Below are 22,496 nucleotides of genomic sequence, written 5' to 3'. Positions count from 1 at the left end.
AGATTAAGTCAAAATGTTACGTTAGGTCAAAATACGGTCAAATTGTTTCGTTAGGTCTTTTTTTTAGGTCAAAATCTATTAAACTTGTAATTTTGTAACCATTTTGTAATATTATTCTTCCGTTTTTCTCTTTTCTTGTACCGCAAACAATTCCAGTCCCGCAAATTTTACTTAGAACCAAAGACACAAAGAGAGGGAAGGCTTTTCAGCGCGTTTGGTGACGTCACGATGTGACAGCATTGCATTTGAAACTGCAAGTTGTCAATCTTAATACGCAGAAACGAAAAAAAAGTCAACACTAGAAAAGCATTTTGTCATTTTTAAATGCAGCTTTAGATTAGAAAGTTGCTGTAGACAGTGTAGAGACTATCAGTACAGCGTTTTTCAAAATAAAGTCAAAATTTAAACGTTTTAGGTCAAAATAAGGTCAGAATGTAAACTTTTTAGGTCGAAATAAGGTCAAAATATAAACTTTTTAGGTCAAAATGAGGTCAAAATTTGCAAATTTTAAGGTCAAAATTTAAAATTTTTAGGTCAAAAAACTGGTTGCCCTACTTATTACTTTAACGAGCAACGTTCGTTCGATTCGGTAATTTTTATTTAAAACAAAACTTTGAGCGCAGAAGTTTTGCCCGTGTTTAAAATATTGTTGTTCTGTTACCAACTAACACAGTGCATTTCAATATCTCACACTCGAATAAGATTGCTTTTTGCAAGAAACTATTTGGGAGTTACGAGATAGGTGTACTCTATTTTGAGAAGGCTCTTAGAGCATACAAGTGCCCACTTTTTGTCTTGGACTTGTACATCTTTTTGATATCTGAAGTGATACTTCGTTGCTTGCCTTTGATTGTAAAAATGCCACAAATATAACAAAACAAATCGGGATTGTTCTTGCACTTTCTTGACATAGCAAAGGCAGAATAGCAGTCGATCAAAATATGGCACAAATAAATCTGTTGAACAGTATACGTTACTACAATATTGATTAAAATCTGCCATTAACAAACATTGTGAAAACCAAACAGTTCATTTCAAATTTTCTGCCGCAGTGCTGTAAGCACTATCTACATGTGGAATTAACTGTTCAATATACCACTTATTTTTCAAAAGACTCTTCCTATAATAGGTTATTATAGCATAACAACTAAAAATTTAAAATGCAAATATCTCGAAAACCAGATGTGCTAGAAACAAAATAAGGGCATTTTCGGAATCAGCGTCAAAAACCACACGAATCAAGAATCACCTAATCGCATCTCCGTTTAAAATTGGCTGTTGACCAGTGATTGACTATCTGCTTTAAGAGCTTTACAAGACGTGTAAACAAGTTGATGTAATAATTTCTAGTTAGCTATCGTGTTCAACATCTCTTGTACAATGTATATTGCCAATAAGTGTATTATTTATCCAGTAATTTACAGATGTGTCGGTCGTAATCATTTTACTTTGAAACCTGGTCGTGATCAATACCGTAGGCTACTACCTGATAAAAGTTCGAGAAAAGTAAGCCAGTCAAAAAAGCAATCTCATTTACAATGAGCAATTACAATGCGAACGCCAGACTGAAACCAAACGATGGATAGATACGATTGCGGTAAAGGAACGTAAACGTAAACTATTGTTCTATATAAAAAGTAACAATACGGAATGAAACTTGGCAGTAAAACTGACATATAATGACGCATTTCAAAATGTAATACATACGGATAAAATTGCATACAGATATATATCTATAAATAAAGAATACATAGATGCGGTTACAGAGAAAATTGACTAAATTAATAGATGACACAAGAAAACGACCTAGAAACTTGCTGATTAGATCTATCATTCACTTCAAACTGGGAAACGTCACCGCGAGGTGCTTATTTTTCTTCTTCATCATTACTTTCTTTGATTACTGTACAGGCATGGTAAGCCTAAAATATCGAAAAAGTGTTGATAAAATAAACGGCCTTAACTTTTACAAAACATCGAAAGCGCGAGGTATCTTGTACACGTTCTAGAAGGAGAAGTTGTTCCTTAGTCCAATTTACTGATTATAACTCAACTGTACGTTAACAGTTTTAACACAATAAAGCTCAATTTCTCAAAAGAAACTACAGCGACTGTCTGTTGCGTTTGTAGCAGCAATGTGACCACTTACTTTTTCAGCAAGCGTTCGAAGCTCTTTTTCCTGTGTGCCGGTCATTCCTACCATTTCATTAAAGAGACCATTTTTGTCTTGAAGGAGAATGTGAGGTTTGTCAAACTCGATGGCTTCACCGGCATCTAGCACCTAAGTTGTAAGCTGGCGATTGAGTCATAACATGGCATTGCATTTATTTCAACATAACACCAGGTCTTTGTTTAAAATAACGAATAGACCACCATTACAATACCACACAATATGCATTTGGCTCTGGTAAATAGCCCTGTTGTTAACGATACAAAATTATACCAAGATTATTGTAGCTGTTGTTTATTTTTGTGCTGATAACAAACATGCTTATACCAGTATTCTGTCCGAATCGATAATCGTATTCAATCTGTGGGCAATTGTCAGAACTGTACATTCTGAAAACTCTTTCCTTATGGTTTCCTGAATAAAGCGATCGGTTCTACAAACACAGAAGACATATTATCTCTGTAGGTGAAGGTCACAAAGCATTATGATAAAATAACACTAGTTTATAAGTAATATAGTGATGACTAAAACAGTAAAATAAAATAACACTTAACTTGAAACCATCGAATTGAACAATAACACACACTCTTCGATCTAACTCACGATTTATTTTCAAACCAAATGGATTATCTGATTGTTGTCTTTTTACTCTTAGATGCAAAGCAGTCGGCTTTAATGATTAAATTTCACCTCAAATCAACGTTGGCTGTCGCTTCATCGATGATTAAAATGCGATTGTTACGTAAAATAGCCCTTGCAAGACAGACCAACTGGCGCTGTCCAACACTGAAATTTGATCCTGACTCAGCAAGCTCTGTCTCAAGTTTCAATGGAAGACTTTCAACAACTGATTTTAACTGAACCTGAAAAAAAGAGAAATGTAAACATGAAATGTTTAGTACAGATTTAACTACTGTGAAACCAGATAAATTTTAGCAAAATGCTGGTGTGGTTTAAGTTTAGTAAACACTTTGTTTCTGTGTCTCAACGACGAAAAGGTTGCGCCTATAGCTCCTTTGCATAGCCATAGAGCACTACAGCTACAAGTACTGAAACCTAGACCATGAGTTTCACTGGTAGCTCGGTGTGTGTGACATCTTGTGCCAAATATGCGCCGAGCTCCAGGTTAGAAGGCAGCAAATAGCAACTTTAAGTTTTGGCATGACCCACCCCAAAGTCAAACCCCAGATCTATCGCATGCAAAGCGAGCGCTCTACCCATTATGGAATAGGGATTACCGGTACGCCATTGCATCAGTCTGAACTAATATTTCAATGTAACAGCAGGCCACAACAAGATACTGTCAATGCCATAAAAAAGTTAAAATGTTTCAAGCAACCTTTTCTAAAGCATTCCACAGTTGATCATCAGTGTATGTTGAAAATACATCAAGATTCCTGCGCATGGTTCCACCGAAAAGTACAGGATCCTGGAAACGTGTTCAACCACTTTAGACCATGCACGATACAAACTAATAACTCTATCCACTTATAATCATAATATAAGCACAAAGCTTTGTTTGATTAAAATATTCCATTACATCATCTGTTCTATTGACTAAAATGCACAAAATAAGTATTTTTAAACAACAAATTAAAAGACTTCCTTAACGGCATATAACATTTGTTACAATTAATTAGCCAAATAATAACTAACTTGAGGAATAATAGCAAGAGATGCCCTCAGTCCGTCAAGTTCAATTTCCGAAGTATCAATTCCATCGATGGAGACTTTCCCACTGATTTGGTCTGACATTCTGAATAGAACAGCAATAAGGGAACTCTTCCCTGCCCCAGTCCGACCAACTATTCCGACCTGTCAAAGGTAGGTGAAAATCGTTACTTTTTAGTTGGCTTTTGATGTTTTGTGAGTAGGTTATTAGTAGTTTGACAGATTCATTGATAAATTTTTGAATGACAAAGTGGCGTATTTCAATTCGTGATAAGTACCTTCTCCTTTGCATTAAACTCAAGATTAAGACTTTTCAAAACGCAAGGACCATCTTGAAAATGAGCATAATCAACATTTTTCATAGTGATCGCACCACTTTGAGGCCAGCCACTAGGTGGCTCCTTTTTTTCGGCATTTTCTGGGACTTCCGGTGTTAAGTTATGATACTCGTAAATTCTTTCAACGGATGTCATCTGCAAAAAAAAAGAAATTATTTATCTTGATTTGAACTGAGGTGATGTACTTGTAATACAAACATCTATTTTAATGGTTAGTTTCCACTTAAAAATAATTTTTAGGGCTCTTGCTCGTTATGCAAGTTTTCTCAAGGATTTTACCAAATTTTCAGCTTCAGCGCTTTGACGAATCATCCACTGAAAGAGTGAGAGTAAATTTATTGAGTAAGCCAAAGTTAATCCAATGTTACTGGCATTAAGTGGAGATGTATCCGGCAGAACTGATACCAACACCACAGCAAAGAATGCGACAGCAATCACAAAAATACTTGAGACCAAGTCAAGACGAAAACCCACCCAACGCGTCACAGATAAAAACAAAAACCAAGCAGCTGAAAAAATGGTATAGTTTTAGCCTTATCTTCTCATAAAACACAATACAACTAAAATAAAGACACAGCAATCATACTGGTAAAACTTAAGACACCGTACACAAAAAGTGCAACCACGAAATATTTAAAATATTTTTTCTGCTAATTCCTCAGGCACTACTTGTGAAGCATGCAGGTGACAGCTAAAACTTACCGCCATGTAAATCCTGCAGATGATGATACATTTCTGTTGCTCTTTCTTCCATGCCAAATGATCGAATAGTGACCAAACCTTGCAATGTATTTGACAAATGACCAAACACTGGACTACGATCTACAACAAAAAAGCACGAAAACTTGCAAAAAAGTATTTCAAAATTTAAACGACTGCATATCATACTACTCATTACAAACTTGTAAAATATCAGCAAAAATTAATAAAGAGCTTTGAAAAGACCTGTGACAAGTTATGGACAAAAATAATACTTACAGGCTCCTTCAATTCTTTTAATTTCTCTTGAACAGCGTACAAAGTAGGTCCTAATCCAGATGCAGTAAATAAGCATTGGAACAACAATGATGATAACAAAGTAATTGATTGAAACAACGAAAATGATGATTGTTAAAAAGGACCCTGCATACTAGAAAAAAAATTTACAGCTAGTTAATACACAAGTAACAGCGGTTTGATTACGGATTTGCTACAAGTGTAAAGATACAAAAATCAGTGTGATTCATAAGTTCTGTTATCAACAGTAAATATCTGTATTTTAAAATCTGATTCTGTGAGCTTCAGGCAAAAGTTAAATTGAACCAGTGTAAATCAGCTAAACCCCTCACTACTGTACGCAACTTGATATATGTCTTGTCAGTCAATGTCATAGCATTGCATAAACCGACTTTACATTTCCAATACATGCCAACCAAAAAAATATTATAATTTTACATCACTTACAAACAAAAAATCTAAGGTGGTATAGGGCAATAATTCATCCACTTGCCCCAAATCTTTTGAGAATCGATTCAGAACGCTGCCTTCAAAGAAAACAAATCATTACATTTAGAATCCTTTGCTACTGAATGTCAATACTGTAACACCAATAGAACAATACATCCTAGCATCACAAATAATTGTAGTACATGCTGTTAAACGTGTAGCACATGCTATTACGCTTTTCACAATGTATGCAATGTCAGACTACAATTACATATGAAAATAACCCTGTTCAAATGGATCTCATGTCGTTTTGGAAAGTTGGGAAACTTTCTTACACTATGTAAATACATCCTTTGATGATTTATGTTAGTCATCACTTACCAACTGGATTGACATCAAAGAACCTTATCTTAGCTTTAAAAATTGAAGTGAGCATTCCAGTGTGAAGTTTAGAATTGGCAGAAATACATAAATAGAAATGCATGGCACATCTTACAAATATTGTTATGATAAACCCAGGAGTCAAAACTGTGGAAAAAAGGTAAAACTAAATGAGATTTGTTGGCACTTTATGTACTGGTAGTTCAAATGTATTCTAACTAATGTCAATATTGGTATATAATGTGTAAACCAAACAAATACTTCTTGGAAATCATCAATCCAGCCCCAATTTGAATACATTTAATGTAAAATGTTTTCATTAGAAGAGCTATGATATCTATTCTCCTACTTACTTGAGTAAACAATGACATAATATTGTCGATTTTGGAAGAAAACTAGCTTAGCCATGACCGTAGGAGTGGCCATGCTGCTGTTTGCATATAATGACGAGTTTGTGAACATATTAACATTGGTTATATTGTCCCTGACTAATTTCTCAAATTGTTCTTCAGTAGAGGCCCTATGTGAATATGAATAAAAGTGATAAGTGAAAGCAGACATCCATCTTAATGTACACTAATTTACCAGGACTAAGGAAAAAGTAGTCATTTTTTGAAAAAGATTTCTGACATAGAATAAATTACGCAGTGAAGCAGTGAAAATAACAATAATTAATTCACAATGACAGAAATCTAGAAATAAAAATTGTATCGTTTACAAAACGTACCAGTTGGTTATCCACCAATCTGACATAATTAGCAGAACATGATTCCCCATACAAATGACCAGAAATATGACAAAGTAGAAAACATTGACCCCTTTTACGAAGTATTCATAATAGATTTTTAATGAAACTTTTTTTATTTTATCTTTCCCTTCAGTTTCAGACTTGTCTTTTGTGACAACGTTTTTGTTATTTTGATTGCTGTTGCTATTAGCAACTTGTTGTGAAAAAGGCATTTCAGACTCATCTGCCTAAAATGCAAACGGAAAAGTTTATTTTGTATAAAAGGGAGCATTTTTAAGCAGAATATGGCAAACACAAACAAATGTTCAAATCATTTGAAACCTGCGTATGTTAACAAATCACCTCAAATATGCCAGGAAAATTGAAGTCAAAGCTAAATGCTGACGAAGCGGACAGCAGTTCGTTTTCAGTGTATGCAGGATTTAATGAAGCTATGAAAGAACAAACGTCACAAAAATTTAAAACAATTACTGTACATCCTGCACTTGCAATTACTTACTTGTACTCTTGTAATTACATTACTGTACTTTAGTTTAAGTACTTTAAACGATTGAAATTTTATATCTGAACCATGTTTGATATTTGTTACTGATAGCAACAAATTATGAAATACAAGGCATTTGTTAACAATTACAAGTAAATAAAAAATGGCAAGTGGTAAGATTATGTAATTCCCGAATTATTTCAATTGCTAGTTAGTTACTTCCAATTTCTAGTTTAGTTTTAACTATTAATTCACCGAAAATTCTTCTTAGAAAATATGTTATAGCCAAGTTCCTAAATTTTTGGACTTACAAACAGAAGATTGACGCCTTATCAGTGGTTTCAGAAACAAAGCTGATGGTCTTCGTGACTTCTTTATCATCTTTTCATCACCAACGTTTTTTAAATCTGATTCTAGTGTTACATATGAAGCAAAACTGGTTCCCTTTCTTATCAATTCATTGTATTTTCCCTTTTCGATCACCTTGCCCTGAATAGATAAATTAGTACGAAAGACATATGTGTGCATCATTTGTGTCAAACGTTCGCATTAAAGTTCATCCCAAATTATCTAGACCAGGGATGTCCAACATGCGGCCCGCGGGCCACAGTGCGGCCCGCCTGAGGTTTTTGTGGGGCCCGCTAGTCATTTTCACTCCAAAAGTATGTACTTCATGTACCCATTTTTCTTGAAATTTAATAGGTTTTGCGGCCCATTCAATTATTTCAATTGACAATGCGGCCCATTCAATTATTTCAGGTGACAATGCGGCCCACTATAATAAAAGGTTGGACATCCCTGATCTAGACATTCCATTCAAAAGTTTTGAAATGAAAAGTTGCTCAAACAATAAAACGAAGATTTTACCTCTTTTAAAATTAAAAGCTCATCAGCATTTTCCAAAAACTGCAGTTGATGTGTTACCAAAATTCGAATCTTAAAAATGAAGACTAAATAGTAAACATAAGCAGCAAATCCAAATGACAAAATGTTTCTCACAACTTACCTTCAGTAAATTGTTAGCAAAAATGCTTGCGGCAGACATAAAACTAACATATTAAGCAGGTTTTTAGTTGGACAGGGATCGAACTACATGTGAATCAAAAACTTAACTTGCTCACCTTGTCCTTCAAATATCCACAAATGCATTTATTAAACAGATGGTCAGCCACTGATGGGTCGACGGCGCTGAGTGGATCGTCCAATAACACGATGTCCAGATTGGATCGATAAGCCAATCTGGCCAGGTTAATACGAGCTTTCTGGCCCCCGCTCAATGTAATGCCTCTCTCTCCAACCAAGGTGAAATCGCCATTTGAAAGAATTTCAAAATCCTACCAAAAGTTTGTTTAATTTGTATTAGACACAGAATGAAACAATAGAATTTTAGACACCTAATAGTTGGGATTTCATGCTTGCATTTCATGCACCCAGCACATCAGCTTGTGTTTCACGATGGTGTTGTATTCTGTTTTTAGTGTCAACATATGTGTGCCAACTTGGCCCGTGACGCGACACCTGATCGAAAGACACTTTATCGAACGACACTTAATCGAACGACAGTTTATCGAAAGACACTTAATCGAACGACAGCTGATCGAAACGACACCTGATCGAAACGACAGTTGATCGAACGACACTTTATCGAACCGACAGTTGATCAAACGACACTTTATCGAAACGACAACTGATCAAAGCGACAGTTGATCGAATCGACTGTTGCTTCTCCCGCACACAGTCATAGCAAAACGTGGCGTACCGTTGCATTGTTTGCTGTAGAAAATTAAAATTTGGTGACTTTTCATAAAAAATGTTCAGCTATCTGTCCATGTTTGTTTGATAAAGTTGGATTTTGTAATTTTTGAGATATTGTGATATTTATATAATTTTGCTCTCTCTCCGCATTGAAGCGTATTACTCATTTACGCACCAATAACTTGACAAACTATTCTATTTCGTTCTCTTTTCACAGCGGGGGCGCGGCGTAACAAGAAGAATTTCTAGAAATGTGTCACTTTTAGAAATACCTAATTTACAACATACAACCGCCTTTAAGTCGTTATATACCACCAATTTATAATGGTACAAATTACCATAAAGTGCAATACATCCTGTAAGATCCTAGTTTCGAGCATTACATAAAATCTTTTGATAACTTCCTGAACGATCTATGAGACGTGATTACTATGACCAACAAAACACGTCTGGTTACTAAAGCGTAATAATTTACCGGCAATTCAAATTTCTGGATACTATGAATAAGCTAGAGGTATTCTGAGACCGATGTTGAATGCTTGCTTATATCATGTTCCATTCACAACGTATGAGTCATATCCATGTAAATATGAGCAATCGACACATAATGCTACATTGTGCCATTAACTACCGGTATTTATTTAATAGCGACTGCCATGGATTTGAAACAAATTAAATTTAAAATAAAGGGTTTTTGATTCTTTGATTATTTTTATGCAGGTCTCAAGTCATTAATAAGCAGAACTTTCAAACCCTCTTCAATGCACAGGCTTCCACCACTTCTTGGTAGCGTTGCTCATTAAATTCTTCTCCAAATAAAATATTTTCACGAATTGTTGCAGAGAACAGCCACGCCACTTGACTGCAGTAACCAATTTTGCCACGGATATTGGCTTGTCCATTAATCGTAAGCAATTCTCCCAATATAGCACTCAGCAAAGTAGTCTAAAAGCAAGATATAAAAACTAAGACAGGAGGGAAAAAACTAAGTGCTCAAAATAACCAATGTGTTTTAAACGTAGTATTTTGTGTTATATATAGAAGCATAAATCTACAAAGTTAAGGAACTGTGGTATGTTAATAATTGAAGTTTGAATTGCCTTTCCAGAACCAACTGGCCCAATAACAATCATCAGTTTGCCTTGATTTGCTCTCATGGAAATGTCAGTAATTGCTGGTGCCAATGCGTTGTCCTTAAAAATACAAAAAGAACAACACTAAATATTAATTCATATCTTATTATTACATCATTAATTATTATACGGACATGAATTATTATTATTTAAACTGTATTTGTATGCAGTGTCTAAATGTTAAGAAAAATGCGTTATTATTTTCAACATAATTGGGAGTTAGAAATTTTGTAGAATCTTTTCACACAACTATTTGAAACTGTTTTATGCACTGCTTTAAGCTCTGCCAAAATTTCATCTTAAGTAGCATATTTGCTCTATTTACTGTCAACAATTAGATCCGTTTCTGTCATTGATTAAAAACGTGACAAACTGCTACATGTTGAAGCTGGCTGCTTCCTGTTTAGAAAGAAACAATTAGTATGTCATGGAAGTCGTGCTTTCAGTCAATAAGATTAATGTGATTCTTACTGCCCATAATGCCTATAAGAAATTACAATATGGACATGCAGACTTTATAACAGGGCTTCTCAAACTGTGGGTCGCAACCCCTTTGGGGTAGCCAAATGTAATTTTGGGGTCGCGAAATAAATTTAATTTTTATAAATTTAATTGTTTTTTGATTATTTTTTATTCGCCTTGCTGTTTCCATTACGAGATTCTTTTATTACTGCAGGTTACTGTACTTCGGTGGATTGTGTGCACTTGTATGATTTTGCCAGAGACAAAAATACCACTTGAGATTTGTAATTGGACGTTTATCGCTTTAACATCATTGACGTGTAAGCTACTTCTCAAGGGGTCGCATAGAAATTTCTTTGCTAAAATGAGTCGCAGAACAAAAAAATTTGAAAAGCCCTGCTCTATAAGGTACAAGGGTTTAATAATTTAATTTGCATGCAAAATATCGAGTAAAACCCTTATGTATGCATTGCCAGCATACTGGCAACAAGAAGTTTGTCACGGCTGGCAGTGGAAAACAATTCCCTTTTCATAAAAAGTCATCATTGGCATGCAATGTGCTAACATATACATAACATAATGGTATTCTGAAAACTTGCAGTTTAATGGCTATTTACTAGTTAACGGTACAAAAGTTAAAAAATTCTTGTAATATTCTCAAGCAAATAATATACAGTTAATAAGACAAAAAAACACCATTTATTATCATAAAGTGTGGATTAATTAAATACCATTAATATAAAATAACCCACCTCTTCCCAGGAGCCAGTGAAATTGATTAATTCAACAAACTTTTCCCCTTTCCCATTAATGTCAGTAACTTGGTCAGGATAAAAATCTTTTTCCGGAAGAAGAAGAAATTTCTGCGACCAGCAACGTAAGCGAAATTACTCTCATGCAATGACAGGTATTCAGGATTTAAAAAATCTACTTAAAAATGTTGCACAGTGATGAGATTAAATACAATTAATTACGCAATATAACAGTAGATAGCCAAGTAAAACATTTAAGAATATAAACAGTTATAGGAAGTCAAAGCTTTCAAATCACCTCTATCCTGCGTAACACGGTTATCGTCTCCGCAAGTTTTTCAACACTTGTTGGAAAGAAAAAGCCAACAGCAAATCGAATTGCAGAAAACAATCCAATTGCCACAAACAGCTGATGAGCAAACAAAAAGTGATTTATTCTAACTTACAGTAGCTACTAACATTTCCTCTACTAATGCTGATAATATGAACAACTAAACATATTGCCAGGAAGGGCAAAAGTTGTTTGGTTTTATATCAAAATATTTATCCTTAAACTTTGGAAAGTCTTTATGAAACTTAAACTCAGCACTGATTTTTAATTGCTTTAGCCCAGTTACCGACTTAGGCTGTGTGTATTTTCTTATGGATATTCATTTATTGTGTTTGTTTTGATCTTGTCCAAATTTGGAACTGTCCACCAGGTCCATTAAGCAGGACCAGGCATCATTAATCCGTTGCCCATCAGGTATTGTAATGGCAGTGCAGCAACACTGGGATGGTTGCAAGTCTATTACTCTAGCCAACTACACTACTGAGCTAATCAACGCATATCACAACTTTGGTTAACTTACAGTTTCTGTGGTAAGTGAGCCACCCAAGGCAATATAGACCATAAAAGTGGTAAAAGTGAGTACTTGGCTTGCAGCATACGCAGAACTCTGGTTAAATGATCTCAGTAAAGATGCTTGCAAAATTTTTCGTATTTCTCTCCTAAAGTGTTGAAAATTTATCATAAATTGTTAAAACAGTATAGTTTACTTTAAACCATTTTCAGCCAATTAAAAATAGTTGTAACCTTTGAAGCAAGCCTTGTTATAACTACAAAAATGTAAACTTTTACTTGTAAATAAGCTTGCAGTTTACAATGCAAAAAGCAGCTCAATTGATTTCAACTCAATTGCACTTATGTGTTAACAAAACTATTACTGTCACCTTATACCTAGGGTATTTATATGTTTCATGTGTGATGCCTATTAAATAAAGAGTTTTGTTATTGTGCTTGACTTAAAAAGTTTAAAATCAAAATATAGATACAAGTTAAACACAATAAAATAATAAAAAATGTTGCACTGACGTTCTTAAATACTTGGCGAGTTCAAAGAAAGACTTTTCCCAAGAATACATTTTAATGATTCTCATTCCCGAAATTATTTCGCTCATAAGTGAAATTCTTTCATCAGTCCAGTGAGCAGCCTTAAATCTATAAGTAAAACAAGTTTTACAACCAAACGTGCTTTTTATAGTAAGCTTTCAGAGAGAGTTATCCATGAAATCATCATAAAGTGACAAGCAATAATGTTCAGATTTCTAATAAGTTAAAAAGGCAAGAAGCATTCATAATATTTATCACAGAAACAAGATCAAGTGACCTTAATGCTCCAAAAAGTCTTCCACTTAGGCTTTGTAATATCATCAAAACAAAGAAAACTGAGACCCCGGCTAATGGCGATGGTCCTAATCTCAACCACAAGATGTAGACTACAACAGCTGCTTCTAAGGGTGCAGCCCACAAGTAATGCACAAAAGCAAATGTCTAAGAGAAAAAATTAAAAGTGAAATAGTGTTGCAAGCACATTTAAGCGGAAACAAATTATCTTGAAAGTATTGAAAAACTTAAAATATCAAGTATATGAAGTACAGGCTTACAGAACTAAAAAACTCCTTACAAAGACAAAAGTAGTTAAATTAGAGAGTAAACTATGCTTTGATTAAAGTATCCAAGTCTATACTTACATAGTCAAATCTCAACACATCAGTTGCTGAAAGGTTAACAATGTGACCTGTACTAGTTTGCAGCAATGCTGCATAGTTCAGCCTTAATGTCTGAAAAATAACATCAAAAATTTAGAACTAGTAATAGCTCCGACTTATAAGTTAACAAATTATTCAAACATATTACAAACTCTAGTGTTCAAAGCTACATGGAAAATGTATTCAAAAGTTTATATAACTCTCCAATTTTGGCAAAAATAAACTGTACGTCATTGTTTTTCTTCAGAATAAGATTTAAACCTACTTTTTTGTACATGAGTGCTACCATAGCAGTGCGTATATTCCAACCAAGTATTTGAACAATGAGAAAGTAAGACTGAAAGCAAAATGGTGTTATCAAAACGACACCAGCAAGGCCACTGGCAAAAGCATAACCCCTCCATGCCGGTAATGTGTCAAAGTTATTGAGATATCCTGTTAGTTCTCCAATCAGAATTGGTCCTGTTATTCTACAAGCTTCCTGGAAAGAACTTTACAGTGAAAACCCATTCATTAACTTAATTCTCTTTAATTTCAATCTTAAAATAATTCAAAGTTACTTAACTCTACAGTTTGGACAACTCAACTTAACTGATCCCAGTAAATCACTAATTTCAATTAAATTACCAACTTCCAATAATCTAAAGTATATATTTTAAAGAGTAGCATAAACGTGAATGAGTTTCCAGTTCATTTTCAAGAGAAAATCTCAAAGTAGTCTGCTAAGACTGGTTCATCTAACGCTATATCAATGTCTAAATAGAAATAAAATTACTCAAATAGTCAGAACATAAATATGAGCATAATGCATAACACCAAATGCCCTGATTACATTATCAATGCTTGAGCTTGATTGATACGATTTTATAACAAATACTTTCTACAACAAGTGATATCCGAAGCACATCGTATACTAAGGTCTTGACTTAATTATATTTCTGCTATGTTTTGCAGGCCCCCCCAAAATTATTCGCCAAAGTATAAATGACCTTTCTTGATTAATTCTTGTAAGCACAATTGGGACGTCAAGCGTGTAAACTTAGGTGTTCGTAAACCTTACAATTTAAACACAGTAGCACATTTGTTTGATACAATAAACACTATAATAGCCAAAGTGTCAGCTGCTTGCGAACATGTACAGACAGTTGTTCAAAACTTACCCCTAACAATATAAAGATGCTAATTGCAACGACTTTAACTAGGTAAGTTTTAAAAAATGTTCGAACAAGACTCGGTTTAATATTTTTTCTCTTTGCTCTTTCTAGTTCAAGATTCCAGTTTCTGCAGAAATGAAAAAATTCATTTAGGTGAAATACAGAACTGCACTAATTACGAACAAACCAATGAAACACTAAATCGTAATAAAAGCACCTACAAAAACAGCCGTGTTCCACTAAGATCCGTTTATTACTCTTAAAACATGTATATTATTTACACAAAGTAATATATCGATACTGATTACTTGTATTTGTATGACATAAAGGCAAAAAGTAAATAATAAGGAAGAAAAAGATACTTTTCTAATTTTTCACACAAATATGATGACTTGTGTTCCTTAGCCACTTCAAATAAGTCTGAATCATTCAACTTTCTTTTGTTACCAGTTGCCAGAACAGGATTAATCCAACTATAAAGCAAAGTTTATAACATTTTGCTTATTTTTTTCATATCATTTATAACGTCCATAACTTAACAACTATTTTTTGTCTAAATGTTTCCAAATCATTAATGGAGAAATCATGTATAAGTGTTTTGTTTATGTTTGTCACAAGGCAATAACAGCACACAAACAATAAAACACTCTATTCAAAACATTAAAAAAGCATCCACAACAGTAAGGTTCCGCATGTAAGTAGGTTTTCAAAGTTAAATGGGAACAATGATGTTTACAGAAGAGTCAAGGCAATGCATAGTCTAACTGTAAATGATAATTGTTTCAACCTGCAACAATTTTTGAAATCTCAATATAATTTTATTATTACTTCAGTCTTGATAAGTCTTAATGATTGATGAGTCTTAATGAACGTCATTGTATTTTATTGTTATTTGTTCAATATTACTGTAGTTTCAAAACAAACAATATTAATAGCAGCCAGATCTGTTGATTTAAAATGTTTACAATTTTACCTCACAAAAAGTCGGGCAAAAATATTAGATCTTTCATAAGCACTTGGCTTCAGATTATAAGGCTCCTTTGAATCCATGTCACTTCTAGCTGCACTGCAAACAATAGAATTCACCTAAATTGCATAATAACATATTTAAGCCTGGAAACCTACAGTACAGCAGGTAAAAAAAACTTGGTATACAATAGACAACATCAAAACAGTATGAAAAACTGTAAATAAAATAGGATGAAATGAATAAATAAACTGTAAATAAAGTATTTATAAGAAATTTTAGGGGCAATGTGGGGCCCAGTGGGGGCAAAATACAACTTTATAATTAAATTCCTTGTGAAAGTAGAAGGCCATTCATGAAATCAGGGGCTACTTTGCCATAATAATAAGAATTAGTCAATATCTTATATCCACTCAACAAAATATCCAGTTAGCTACATAAAAAAGCCCACATTACTTAATTTACTTCATTCTAGGCACACTATTGCTTGGCTTGTAGCCTCATAGGCCATAGTGGAAAGCATGGCAACTTTATCCTCAAGGGTTTTCAAGACTGTGGCTGGTGCACCTAATTATCTCCTTTTTTAGATAGAGATCACACATTTATCACTGATAAAAGGCCCACAATCTTTGCGTTTAGCGCCTCAATGTTTGCTATTTTTAAGGAAAAGATCGCACATTTGTTTGTTTAGATATTCATTGCAGACTGCAAAGTGCACCTAGCACACCATTCTGTACTCAATTTCAGCCGTCCTGCACCGGGTTATCCCAATTTTAGCCGTCCTTCTCGAGACCTCGTCGAAAAGTACCAAACTTTCCAGCTAGGCTCACGGGCCTTAACTGATATCACCAAACCGGGTCTGTTGTACTTTGGCACTCTGACTTGAAGGCCTGAATAGCGGAATAGTTGAATAAAGCCTGGAGTAATTCCGGGGAGTAATTCCCCAGGTTTTTTAACTTAACTTATATGTAATAACATAGTAACCTAGGCTAGATTTATCTTTTAATTGTTCAGTAGATCTAGTGAAAAAGGGGCAATACCATAAAAAATATGTGACAATCGTAACTTGCAAAAAGGCTAGCTCGGTAACCGGGATTTGAGCGATGTGGAATCATTGCTGGGCTTAAGTCGTGCAAAGACTTTCCTCAGTCCGAGGATAAACATTACCATATACTATGCCATCTAACTTCAATTAAACCCAAAAAAGCTTAAGCCAACTTGTTGCAAACCCATTCTCTTAGCTTCCCTGGCTGTTGAACGCGCCGCGAGACCTACTTGCGGTGAAATTGTTACTTCCTTTAGTTTTACATCTGATCAACTGCTTACATTTTGTGGCCTATTTATATCAACAACGTGAAAAGCATTCGTGATGAACATGGTGCTCGAAATTTTTGGTTGTCAAGTAGGGGAATACCCGAAAGCAAAATTATTTGACAAAATGATTCATTTTAATAAGGTTTGGTCCTATTTTTATGTTACTTTTAATTTTTTACATAGACTGATAATGCTTAACTGTAAGTGAAATACTTTTTGTTTTAACATTGTACAAAACTAACCTCATTTTTTCTTGATATTTGCATTTGTTTATAGTCCAAAATCGCCGAATGTCAACCCAGTGATCGTTTGTCTCTTGCCGACACCGATGGATCATTTGTTTGTGTCATAGATATAATTTAAATACTCAGGAATTTCACTTCTGCACAATGAAGATCTTGGCGAAAACTGTTTTGATCGGCTGTGCTGATCGTCATGATCAAGCATGGATTCAAAGAAGCCAAGTGCTTATGAATGGTTCAACTTATTGTGAGGTACAGTACATAGCCCAATTTCCAATATTTGTAAATTTGTAATCAATAAATCTAGCTAAGCTATTGATTTTTGACTCTTGTTTTGCCCACCAAAGGCTTTCATTACATCTGAAGCTTTACAGCAGATATACATATAGCCTACCGCCTACCGGTAAAATTGTTCAATAGCAAGAACTTGCATTACTTTATTCACCGTTACCCATAGTTGTTAGTTTTTTTAATTCGATTATATTCCGATTTTTTAATTTATTATATATTTGATTATATTATATAGGCCTATTAATTGAACTTGACGGACTGAGGACATCTCTTGCTATTATTCCTCAAGTTAGTTAATCAGTTGTTGAAAGTCTTCCATTGAAACTTGAGACATAGCTTGCTTAGTCAGCATCAAATTTCAGTGTTGGTCAGCGCCAAATGTCAGTCTGCCAAATGTAGGTCGTATTACACGAATTGCAGCAACTCAAAAATACTTTTGGCAACACGTTGTGATTGTCTATGATGATGCAAGTTAGTTGATTTGATACCTTTAATCAACTTTATGCGTGCCTATTCTCCTAACCTAACCACCTATCTATTTATCTTTAACAACATACATCGAGATTTACTCATGGTGAAATAGTCCATTTGTTTACCAAAAATAATTCATTCAATAATTAACTTGGTACGTGCATTCAGCACATTGTCAATTAGTACTGCAACTTGTTGGCGTGGTTACAAAGATTACATGATGTTTGTAGTGAACATAAAGCAGATAACGAGAACCCCATCGAAGGAAAACAAGCTGTACAATGAAGGAAGAAATTCAGCGGCGCAAAAGCAAGGCGGTTGGTTGGCCTACCGGCTATCGCCAAGTCTTAGACAACATTACTATCGTGTGGGCTAATGGCCATATAAAAACGCTTGTTTTAACTAAGACTGAACAAATTAGAAAACCAAATACAAGCAAATTGAAGACCTCGCGCTTTGAAAAAAATGATCATTGATTTAACAAAATGTCATCAAGCTTGCGCTAATGCGTTAAACCAGTGATCTTCAACCAGAGTGCACCACAACAACAGCCAAAGGGGTGCACAAGGGTTCACCACTGTTTGTTTTTTTTATTATGTTATTTACAGCCGGAATACGAATAATGCCTTGTAGACGCCGGAATATAATGAAAGTTATATGTGAAGAATGGCCCGACTAGTCCGAAAAGTTAAAAGGGATAATGCTGTGTGCAGCTAAACGCAATAACGTTATTAGTTTAAAATGTATTCGTGCAGATGTTCTAGTTTGAATGAATGTTTTTGTGTGGTGGGCCCAGGCCCACTTTGTTCATTTCTAGACCCTAAACCCGACTCTGGGTATCCCATGTGTGGTGGGCAAATTTAGGTCCCTTAATAACCATCCATTTACATGCGTACCTTCAACTTTGGTTTCTACTACCTCAGCATGACGCAAATTAATTATTCGATCTCGAATACTTAATTTGCCCGACATTTATTACACGGCAAGACATTCATCTCTCCAACTGTGTAATCGCCTTTTTCTACTAAATTGATAAATGAAAAAATCGAACATTTACAAGCCTAACTCCTCCAAAAAAAACCAAGGAGGTAGCCAGCACTGTTACACGATTAAGCATTCAAACGAAACCAAGCCATGGTGATGTCATAAACAGGAAAATTTCTTTTTCATATGCAGAATTGACATTTTCAGTATACGTTTGAAAAACAGGTAAAAAACAAACGCTTTGATGTGGTTATTAAGCTATTTCAATGACCAGGTTGCATGAAATCAAAGCATCACTATAGAAAGGTGCATGAGAGGAAAAAAGGTTGAAGAGCCCTTCGTTAAACGACACTGGCAACAAAGCACACGACACTTAATTAAAATGTCATTTATACAATATGAAAATCACGCTGAGCACCGTTGTAACAACGTTTCTTGACAAGCCTGGACGCAAATGAACAGCAGTAGGCTTACGCCTGTGGTTATGATAAAGGCTTCCATTGCAGTTCAGCTTTATTTTTTTGAACATCATTGATGTGCGTAAGTAGGAAATATTTACAGACAATTTGAACTAAAGTTTGAAATTAACATAACCAAATACGTCACATATTGAAACAATATTTATACAGCGGTTCATGCATACAAAATGGTTTAAAGAAGACACACAAATTTACAAGTAGAGAAATATTTTCTTCTTTCATTCAGAAACAAGAGTTAAACATGATCATCTTCTTCAGAAAATGAATGCCTTTAAAAACAACATTGGTGTTACTTTAATAAAGATTTCTGTTTGTGTACTGTAGAATAACAAGCATATTTACCCGATAAAAAATATGATGTTGTAGCCGGTACAAGCTCTGAGTTTTATGAGGTAGATGAAGATGATTGCTAGGAATGAAAATGCGTCAGAAATTAAAATCATAATAAAAACATGGAAACGCATAAATCGTAAAAGCACAGGGTGTTAAAAATGAAAAGGTCCACAAACGATGCACTTACCAAACAATAACTCGTTTATGAATCATAAATTTTGACAGAATGAGAACTAAATCCATCGTTTGGACTTGTTGGTCAGTGCGAGTGTCGAATTACACTTTGCTGTATAGGCTTCCCCATGTGGTTTATGCTAAACTTTCATTGTTGGTATTATTTAAAATATCACGCAATTCTGTTTTGCATTCCAATATGTCTCTATCCCATACTATATTAACTGGTACACGACGGTGATATGCATCTAGTACTTCCAACAATTGTGACGTCGTACTTGGTTCATTATAACCAAGTGCTCCGAGGCATTTAACGATGCCATACAGGCAGTGGTCAATGTCAAGGTCATACGCTGCATCTTCCGAAAGTAACTTGTATGCGCCGAGAGATTTCTCAAAATAGATAACACCTTCATCGTAACTGTTTAGTTGCTTTTTGCACAAAGCAATCTGAAACAAACAATCAGCTATATCTTCCTTAAACATATTCGTGTCAAAGATACGTAATGCCAACTGCAACTTCTGCTCTGCTTCGTCATACCGCAACAAATCACGCAGACATAAACCCATACGATATGAGGCATCAGCAATGTTGACATCGTTGTCGGGATCTGCGTTAACAAGTTCATACTCTGCAACAGCTTGTTTAAAAAGCCCAACAGCCTCCTGAAAACAATTTGTCTTCTCGGCGCATACACCGGCTTTTAAAAATAAATCCGCAAAATCAATGCCTTCAAAGGTATTCTGTTCTAATGTAATTTTGTTTTTTATAGTCTTGTCAAAGTGCCATTTTGCTTCTTCATACTGTTTTAAGTTAAACAAACATAACGCAATCCTATAGTGGCAACAGGAAACTTGTTGTAACACATCATCTGCAGGCAAACTGTTGTAGATTTTTAGTGCTTTCTGAAATTCGTTAAGAGATTTACGATATTTGCTTTGGTTAAACCAGCAGAGACCACTGTTGTAAAAGCAATCCCTCAATATTACATTTTCGCAGCTTGGCAGTTGCCTCAAGATGGAGGAAGATTCTTGGAAGTATTTCAACGAACGGCCATATTGTTTTTGATGTAGTAAACATATCCCCATATTGTAAAAGCATTCAGCGACTCCTTTGCCGTTCCTTTCATTTTCTCCTACTAACGCTTTGCGCGCATTGCAAGCTCGTTCTAAGTATCTAAAGCAGGGGTGGGCAAACTACGGCCCGCGGGCCGCATGCGGCCCGCGGGTCCATTTTCTGCGGCCCGCCGGCACTTGCAGAAACTCCTACTCATCACTTATTGTTTTAATTAAACAGGTTACATGACAAAATATTATTCCCTTTACGAGTGTGTTTTTCTCTTCACTTTCAGTGCGTAAACACACACACGTCAGTCGCGCATGTATTGCAACATACACTTCTCACGCATTGCTTGATTCAATTGTTTGATCATAAAATACAATTACGGTAGCGGCTACCGTAATACCGTAAGGCGTCAGTCGCGCATGTATTGCAACATACATTTCTCACGCATTGCTTGATTCAATTGTTTGATCATGAAATACAATTACGGTAGCGGCTACCGTAGGCCTACCGTAACCGTAAAACTGTGAACAGTTGCACAAGTCTCATTAAATTTTGTGATGATGATTGCATAGATTTAAACGTAACTGAGTGTGGAATACAAAAATTGTGTTTAATATGAATATGCGTTTATTTACACACAGGGTAAATTTTCCTACTTTGTAATGAGAATGTGCGGCCCGCCGGCTGCAACATTTTTTCAAATGTGGCCCTCAGTACAAAAAGTTTGCCCACCCCTGATCTAAAGGCATCGGCAAACTGATTTAAGTAAAGAAGACAAAAGCCGGTATTGAAGTTGCAATCGGCGACCACCGCATGCGTGGTATCATCCACCGATGCTTCATAACTGCATTTTGCCTCTTTGAAATAATTCAACCCTTCCTTGTAACAGTGTAACTCTTTGCTGCATAAACCGGCATGATACAAACGGCTCGGGTTCCAAATAGCGACTGTCAGAACAGCGACTATCAATAGAGCGACCACACGACAGCGATTCATTTAAAACAGCGACTGCCACAACAGCGACCTCACTTCTTTTATTAAATCCAAGGCTTACGCGCACACGCACTTCCATCCCCCACACCTCTCTACACACGTATGCACGCAGAAACAGGCAAATACTGCGTAGTGAAAGATTGAAACCAAAAGGGACTTTAAAACAACATTTTATTTGGACTATCCATAGTCACATGAAGTCACATGATTTAAAAAGCAATAAAATAAAATAAAAATGCAATAAAAATCAAGACACGTTTATTTCTAAATTGCGAGCAAGGGCTCGAAGGAACTGCCGCAGATCATACTGGCCTCGATTTTGCTGTACAACAGTGATTCGTGTGTTCATTGTCACGTATCTTTTCATTCGCTGAGTCAGGTCTCTGCCTTGTAGTAGCTGGGTTCGGTTTGCCCGTTGAAGGGCTTCCTCCCGTCTTAAAGCTTCGATGAATCGAAAGATGGAAGGATGATGAGTTTCCGTTGATCCCATCACAATAGGCAATTAAGCAAATGTTCAAGCCTATTTCAAAAAGCAATGATAAACAACAAAAAAATTTGGAAAAATGGAAAGTCTAGTTAAGTCGCTATCATAACAGTCGCTGTTTTAATGCGGTCGGCATTTAGACAATCGCTGTTTGGAATGTCGCTCACTTGATTACGTTGCTATTATGAAGTCGC

General features: G+C 35.3%; 2 protein-coding genes across 6 annotated transcripts; both read right to left on the bottom strand.

The window, feature by feature from the left end:
- Positions 1–870: 870 nt before the first annotated feature.
- On the bottom strand, positions 871–17,066 carry LOC143451662 (ATP-binding cassette sub-family C member 4-like). Of its 4 annotated transcripts, none has more exons than XM_076952366.1 (31): positions 17,028–17,066; positions 15,478–15,590; positions 14,867–14,977; positions 14,511–14,631; positions 13,616–13,831; positions 13,333–13,422; positions 12,969–13,132; positions 12,674–12,799; positions 12,171–12,309; positions 11,618–11,728; positions 11,320–11,430; positions 10,073–10,165; positions 9,726–9,917; positions 8,339–8,551; positions 8,085–8,153; positions 7,529–7,706; positions 7,076–7,164; positions 6,713–6,960; positions 6,339–6,505; positions 5,986–6,132; positions 5,623–5,702; positions 5,158–5,308; positions 4,882–5,001; positions 4,459–4,688; positions 4,120–4,314; positions 3,827–3,985; positions 3,510–3,599; positions 2,861–3,033; positions 2,498–2,603; positions 2,150–2,281; positions 871–1,922 (listed from the first exon to the last, which is right to left on the bottom strand). In XM_076952366.1, exons 1-31 carry the CDS (start codon positions 17,049–17,051, stop codon positions 1,869–1,871), a joined length of 4,212 nt encoding a protein of 1,403 aa, XP_076808481.1. In that variant the 5' UTR covers positions 17,052–17,066; the 3' UTR covers positions 871–1,868. The 4 variants fall into 4 exon arrangements, with proteins under 4 accessions (XP_076808481.1, XP_076808480.1, XP_076808483.1 ...); XM_076952365.1 differs by having other exon boundaries at positions 15,478–15,570; positions 17,028–17,047; XM_076952368.1 differs by lacking the exon at positions 17,028–17,066 and adding an exon at positions 16,512–16,736 and having other exon boundaries at positions 15,478–16,361.
- A 1,744-nt stretch (positions 17,067–18,810) lies between these two features.
- LOC143453133 (uncharacterized) lies at positions 18,811–21,237 on the bottom strand. Of its 2 annotated transcripts, XM_076954295.1 has the most exons (3): positions 19,773–21,237; positions 19,595–19,661; positions 18,811–19,521 (listed from the first exon to the last, which is right to left on the bottom strand). In XM_076954295.1, the coding sequence occupies exon 1, from the start codon at positions 20,846–20,848 to the stop codon at positions 19,895–19,897; it is 954 nt and encodes a 317-aa protein (XP_076810410.1). In that variant the 5' UTR covers positions 20,849–21,237; the 3' UTR covers positions 18,811–19,521; positions 19,595–19,661; positions 19,773–19,894. The 2 variants fall into 2 exon arrangements, with proteins under 2 accessions (XP_076810410.1, XP_076810409.1); XM_076954294.1 differs by having other exon boundaries at positions 19,595–21,237.
- Positions 21,238–22,496: the final 1,259 nt, after the last annotated feature.

The sequence above is a fragment of the Clavelina lepadiformis genome, chromosome 4 (assembly GCF_947623445.1).
Source record: "Clavelina lepadiformis chromosome 4, kaClaLepa1.1, whole genome shotgun sequence".
Classification (NCBI taxonomy): Eukaryota; Metazoa; Chordata; class Ascidiacea; order Aplousobranchia; family Clavelinidae; genus Clavelina; species Clavelina lepadiformis.
The sequence above is the reverse complement of the archived record's forward strand: the minus strand, read 5'-3'. Positions and strand labels throughout refer to the sequence as shown.